The following is a 6,418-nucleotide window of genomic DNA, read 5'->3' on the forward strand; positions in this document are numbered from 1 at the left end:
AAAACATTTGCAGACCCTGTGCAAAGCCAGCCTCTGGGCCCTGCAAAGCTAACTACTCTTAGCAGTGACTGACAGATGAGATACTCTTTGGAAAGCAGTGCTGCAGAGACTCCCAGCCATGCAGCTAGGACAGCGTGCCAAGGCTTTCCACCCCCCTGTATTCTCATGCCTTTGGAGGCGGGCAGGTTGCTTTACTGCTGGGACAGTTTTTCCGTTCCTTATGTTAGGAACACACTCACAGCTCAGCAGAAGCCATCTCATGTCACTTTATGACGAGACGGGGGCTCTGATCTTAACAGGCGCACCGCGCTGCCGGCGTGTTTCCAACCTCCCTGCGCTGCCCAAGACACTGCAATCAAAGCACAACCCTGACGAGCTCAAGCCGAGGAGGGGAGCCTGGGGCACGCTGGAATCCCAGCCGGCGCCCTCTCATTAACTGCGCTGCCCACCGGCACAGCTCTGACGGGAAAGTTTTCCATCCCCGTGAGCGTGCTCCCGGGGAGCTCCCTGCCGTGGCATCCCGGCCGTGAGCGCGCCCCGCGGCCGCCCCGCCCCGTACCGGTTCCGCCCCGCGCCCCGCGTTGGCTCCGCTCTGCGCGGCGGTTGCGCCCCGAGCCGCCGCTGCCGCCGCTCAGTTGGCGACATGGCCCGGCCGCTGCCGCTCCTGCTGCTGCTGCTGCCCGTGCTCCTCGCCGGTACCGCGCGCACCGCGCCGGGGCACTGGCGGTCGGCAATGGGGAGCCGGTGCCGGGGAAGTGGGAGGCGGGCTGGTACCGTGTCCCCGGCAGTCCCGTCCCGGGGAAGGGGGAACCTGAAGCGGTGCCGTGCCCCGGCTGGCTCAGCGGAGCGGCGGCGGAATCTAAGCCGGGGGTGGGCACCGGAGCCCCCCGGAGGCAGGGCGGGGAACCGGCACGGCGTGGTGCCGGACGGCAGCTGGCCGGGGCCGGGACAGCGGCTAGGCGGGGCATGGCGGGGTCGGACCGCGGCTGGTCAGGGCGTCCCAGGAGCGGACAGAGACTGGCCAGGGGTGCCGGGTCGGGCAGCGTGCGGTCGGTAACAGCCGGGGCCGGTCCCGCGGAGCTCGGGGGGATCCGTGCGGGACCAGGCGCCGTTAACGCTGCTCGCTCTCCACAGGGCTCCTCTCGTGTCCCGGAGCCATGGCCAGCTACCCGGTGAGTGCCGCCTGCCCCGCTGCCCTCCCTGCCTCCAGCCAGGCCTCCCGCTGCCCCGGGCCCCTTCCCGAGAGCCGCGGGCCCCACGCTGCGGTCTGCGCCTGCCCTGCTCCGGAGCCCCGGCCCTGAGCAGGGGTCTCTCCCCACAGCCGAGGCGCCCCGGACGCTGCTGGATCGGCAGCACGCGTGCCCTGGCGATGTACACCATCTCGGTCTGCATTGCCCTTCATGGGGACTCGCTGTCCGTGTGTCCCGCTGATGCTCAGCGGTCGGAAGGGCTGCCCTGTGGCGCACACGTGTGTCCTGACACCACAGCTAAGCCGTGCCAGGCAGTAGGAGCCAAGCCTCAAGAGATGAATTCCCATAAGAGCATGAAAGATAATGTGGCACTTTAAAATGCTGTGCCAGCTCCCGGTGGACACCTCTTCTCTGTGCGTGCCAGGATTCCTCAGAAGCTGAGCAGAAACCCGTTTCAAATGGTGTAACTTTGGCTTTTTCTGTACCTGTCTTACCTAGCCCAACTGCGCCCAGTATGGGAAGTACATGTGTCCAAGGGACTACCATCCAGTCTGTGGCACTGATGGAGAGACCTATGGAAACGAGTGTGTGCTCTGCCTTGCTAACAGGTAGTCAATTCTGTCCTTCCTTCCCTACATGCAAGCAGAACAATCACCCTGACATTCCAGATAACTGATAGGTAATTTACTGGCTTTGGATCATTTGCACTGTTGCACTGCAGTTTGAGCAGTGTCCTCTCAGCTGTAAATCCCTTGCCACAGATTTTATTGTGGTACCTGTAATTCGATTGAATTTGGTCAGCCGGATGTACTGAATATTTGTATTAATGTTTCCTGAGAAGGACCATCTTAAAGGAGCTCGTTTGTCATGTTCATACAATGCCATTCTACCAATAAATATAATGCCAGACCCTTTCACACTTCCCATCAGAAAACATGAAAGATCCCACCCAAAATGCAGCTTTACATATAAAATATTTAAGTTCAAGATCCAATCTCCTGTACTTCTTCTCACTTCAAGATTAAGAATGCCAAATATTAGGAGAAAATAGTATTTTGCCGTTAGGTTGTCTAAAAATCAAGAAAAAGACTGCCTGATACTTGAGAGAGGGTATTTTATTCCTTAATAATTTAATTTTTTAAAAACCAAATTGAAAACACAGAGAATTGGTATCTAATGAGCATTATTACTCCCCATTACAATTGACTGGAAACATTTAGAGAGCAGTCTCTCCGTATAAACTGAGAGGAGCTGCTGTGAATAGAAATTTTGACAGTAAAAGGCAATTTATATTAATGAAATAAAAGATCTTCTGTTTCCAGCAGAAGGTATAAGTGAGAGTAGCAGAACAGAAACAAAATGCGAACAGATAGATCTCAAGAAAGTGGAGGCTGAAATGAGTTTCTGACTTTGGGGCAGAGGAAAAATTAATTCTGACCAGACGATCTACAAAATTCAAATTACCAAGATAAAAGAAACATAGGCCAAAATAAAGAAAGTGACAAAGGTATCAAAGGACACTTAAGATAATGTTATAAAGAAAGTGCTGAAGTGTGTCATGCATATCTACAGAATTTGCTAACGCTTTCACCAGAGCACAGCACAAACAACCCAGACAAGCAACAAATTGCAAAGAGAATTGGTAAACCTATAGTTTAGAGGGAAAAAAAAACCGAACTAATCAAAATTCACACACAGTAGAATCTGTTAGAAGGGAAGAAAAGAGGTTCTGGCATGTTACATATTAGGAGTCTGCCCATCTTTCCTGCCTCGAGTGATGTTGGCGTAAGTTATTAAGTGATTGGCTTTGTACATAGCCAGACGTAAAGAGGAATGTAAGCAAAGCAGATACAGATTTGTCAGAAATAATCCGATTAAATCCATGAGATGTACTTTTTTGGCATGATAACTGGCCAAACAGAGTAGGAGGAAATAGAGGTATTGGTGCATGACATTAATAAGGCAGTTTACATTATCTCCACTTGAAATTCACATAAGCAGACAAATAGTTATTCAGCTGAAATTGTTAAAGGATGAAGTCACAGAAGTTTGAAATGCTGTGGTTCAAAAGCAGTGATCAGCATTTTACATTTGATAGAGCTGGTACATTTTATATAATAAAAATTGCAAAATGGCATGGATATGGTGATCTGTGCAGGATATTATAAAAATTCCCAGAGATCTGGAGAAATGGAGTGAAATCAGTATGGTAAAAGACAAAAAGAAGTGCTGAGTATTGCCCATAGAGAGTGCAAATCCATATTGTGGAGAAACAGACAAGGAGGGCATCTTACAACCTAAACAGTATCTTTGATACTTTCAGAACAGAAGGATGGGCTTTGAGATCCAGCCTTTCTAGGATTTCTAGGATGCTTCGTTTTTTTAGGCATGATTCCTCAGTTCCAGATGGATGCATGGCAGATTCCTGAATACAGCATTGCACACAGAACAAAGGGTTCTCCACTCAAATCTGCTGCTTATTTCAACTCCTTAAGTAATTCCTTAAATAATTAGTGATGGGGCTTATGTCTTTTTAGTATAAGATGTAAAGTACATGTTTTGTGTGATACATGGGATTAAATCAAATTATAAACACGAGATAGAATTTTGTCCTAACCATCTTTTTTTGCTGTCTTCTTACATGCTCAGAAACATGTATTTTGGTCTGAAGGGACATAGGGTGGTCAGATACTCTCCTGATCATTTTTTCTTTTATAGTTCAGTAGTTGGCATATTTGGGGGGGCTTCTAGTTCAGCCTGGAGTTGTTGTTCTAAAGTGTTTGACTTGGCATGAACACAACACGGATAAAACATTTTGCTTTATTGGAGGAATTTCAGCTTTGAAAAACAGTCCATAGTCATAAGCAATGATCATTCCATTCCAAGTAATCTAAGGTACAGTCTGTCACACTTCTTAGGAAGACAGAACAAAGAGATTTTTCTGCCCTATTTAGCAGGCTGCATGACTAGTTGCTGAAATAATGTAATGTGGTGATATAGAAACAGATATAGGGACACATCCAGTACTAAATTACAAAACAGTCACTTCTCAATTAACTTGGAGTGATTCTCAGTTGCCATCTTGCAGGTTTGATCTAACCCATATTTAACCCCATGAAGGGACTTCTTGGAGAGAGTTATACTTCCTGATGGCCAAGACAGTACTGTCCATGAGCTCTTTTAGCCATGAAGGACTGTTTGGGCACCTGGAGAGCCCTGTGTAAATTGAGTGCTGCAGAAGAGCTTGCTGCAGTTGATCCATGATAACATGAGACACCTGGAGCAAAGGTGCAGCACAAACCCTCCCCATCCTGGCTCTGCAGTGAAGCCCATTAATTCTAAGACCAAAGCTGGTTTTCCTTCTTACTTTATTTCTTTATTTTAAAGCTTAGATTTAATCTATTCTTAAGTGGGTGCTCAAATGCAAATCGCAATGTCCACTCAGTGTCCAGTAGCAATGACAACATCTGGTCTTAGTTTAAACCTAATCTGACAGCAACACGTGCTCTTTGGAAATAGATGCAGCAGCTTGGGGTGTCTCTGCAGGGTTTAGTGTGAGGGTGTCCTTCAGCCAGAACCACTCCTTACATCCTCACCAGTGTTTTACATCCCCTAGCCTTGATTTTGCCTTTCATATTCCTGATCTGCCTTCTGGCACTACCTTCTGGTTATAGGATCCCTGATAAAACTATTACTATTACTAACTAGTACAGATTAACCCTGCTTTTGGGTAAACATAAGTCTCTTGAATTTCAGGAGGAGTAAACCAGCTTGATTCTATTAAGATAAGGAAACAAAATGATCATCTGGGACAATTTGCATTTTATTAATTTCTTTTTCTGTCTGAATTTCCCTGGTAATTTGAGATATGTAAATGGAGCACCCTAAAATTCTGTGTATAGGACTTGCAAGAAAAACAAACCAGTGTTCCCAAACTAAGGGGTACTTGGCTAAAATTTCCTTAAAGAAGAATCTAGCATTCAGAGAACCACACATTCAAAATTTAGCGAAGCCTCAGATGCCGAGGTGCATCAGGATGCATACGCTTCCCACTGAATTCCCACGTGAAAGGGGGAAATAATGTAAGCATTAGAACTGGTTTGTACCTCAGAGACTGCAAAGTTTAACTTGTATTAGTGCTTTGTAATGGGCATGTTAGTTCTCATGGTGTGATTTGTCATGTGGTGTGACAGTTCTCAGATTTGCAGATGGTTTCATCAGGTTTTTATAGGTAACAAAGCCTGTGGTAAGTTACTCTGTGTATGTGATTTCATAAATTTTTGCATCATGGTTACTTTGTGGTGATGATTTCAGTAAGTGATGAATTAATGCATCACTGCCTTTAATTGAACACATAGAAAGAAATGAGAGAGTCCACTTTATAAAATGTGTCTGTAAATTCAAGTAGTGTTCCTCTTCTAATATGTTTTTCTTCTGTTTGCAGGGAAGATAATACGCATATAGAAATTGTCCGAAAGGGACATTGCTGATATGACAGATGGCTGCTTTTCAAGAAAATTAGAGGGTCACAGACAATCCAAATGGAAACAATGCCTTAAGTGTACCTTCTGTGTAGCCTGTCTTAATAAACTTGCATATTTAAAGTTTACTGTATTGAGACCGGTGGTTGTAAACATACCCATAGTACAGTTATAACCTGAACCCTGATGTATTTTCTTACTAAAGATGGATCATAAGAAGGGGATGTCCTCACTCTATACCACACTCTATACCAGAAGATCAGTTGTCCAGAGATTGAGTGCACCAAAGAAGGAAATGAGTGGGTACCAAGTGCCATTCCCACAGTCCCTCCTGGGATCAGGGAGGCCCCAGCATCTCTGTTAGAGGCAGTGCTCTTTGGTTCTGGGATATTCTGAGCCCACAGGTGCCAGCAACCCCTGGAGAGCCACTGGAGAGGTTTCCTGTGCCACCAAACTGGTGATGGCAACCTGACATGTGCCAAGCCTCTGCCCCTGGCTCCCTGCCTGCAGGTCCTGCTGGTGGGGGACAGTGACCTGGGGACCCACTGCTCTTGCTGCAAGTAAGGGCTGTTTTGGAATGCTGGAGGCATGGGCAGGGGCCATGCACTGCCCTCCAGGTCCCCATCCCTCTGGGCACTGCTCCATGGGGCTGTGAGGTCACCAGCCTGGCTGGCACCCAAGAGCCACTTCCTGTGGCAAACATCAAAGCAAAATTGGAAAGCTCAAGACTCCTGTGAAGGGGTGCAC

At 47.3% G+C, this 6,418-nt stretch overlaps 1 protein-coding gene across 2 annotated transcripts; it reads left to right on the forward strand.

Annotated features, from left to right (window-relative positions):
* Positions 1 to 591: 591 nt before the first annotated feature.
* On the forward strand, positions 592 to 5,799 carry SPINK2 (serine peptidase inhibitor Kazal type 2). Of its 2 annotated transcripts, none has more exons than XM_038135819.1 (4): positions 592 to 695; positions 1,135 to 1,172; positions 1,689 to 1,798; positions 5,635 to 5,799. In XM_038135819.1, exons 1-4 carry the CDS (start codon positions 644 to 646, stop codon positions 5,678 to 5,680), a joined length of 246 nt encoding a protein of 81 aa, XP_037991747.1. In that variant the 5' UTR covers positions 592 to 643; the 3' UTR covers positions 5,681 to 5,799. The 2 variants fall into 2 exon arrangements, with proteins under 2 accessions (XP_037991747.1, XP_037991748.1); XM_038135820.1 differs by having other exon boundaries at positions 675 to 770.
* Positions 5,800 to 6,418: the final 619 nt, after the last annotated feature.

Source organism: Motacilla alba, chromosome 4, assembly GCF_015832195.1.
Source record: "Motacilla alba alba isolate MOTALB_02 chromosome 4, Motacilla_alba_V1.0_pri, whole genome shotgun sequence".
Taxonomy (NCBI): domain Eukaryota; kingdom Metazoa; phylum Chordata; class Aves; order Passeriformes; family Motacillidae; genus Motacilla; species Motacilla alba.

Bases quoted from the DNA above. Each gene is read 5' to 3' on its own strand.
- SPINK2 (XM_038135819.1), top strand. From the start codon at position 644: ATGGCCCGGCCGCTGCCGCTCCTGCTGCTGCTGCTGCCCGTGCTCCTC. The intron at 696-1,134 runs GTACCGCGCGCA...CGCTCTCCACAG, and splicing joins GCTGCCCGTGCTCCTCGCCG to GGCTCCTCTCGTGTCCCGGA. The intron at 1,173-1,688 runs GTGAGTGCCGCC...TGTCTTACCTAG, and splicing joins GAGCCATGGCCAGCTACCCG to CCCAACTGCGCCCAGTATGG.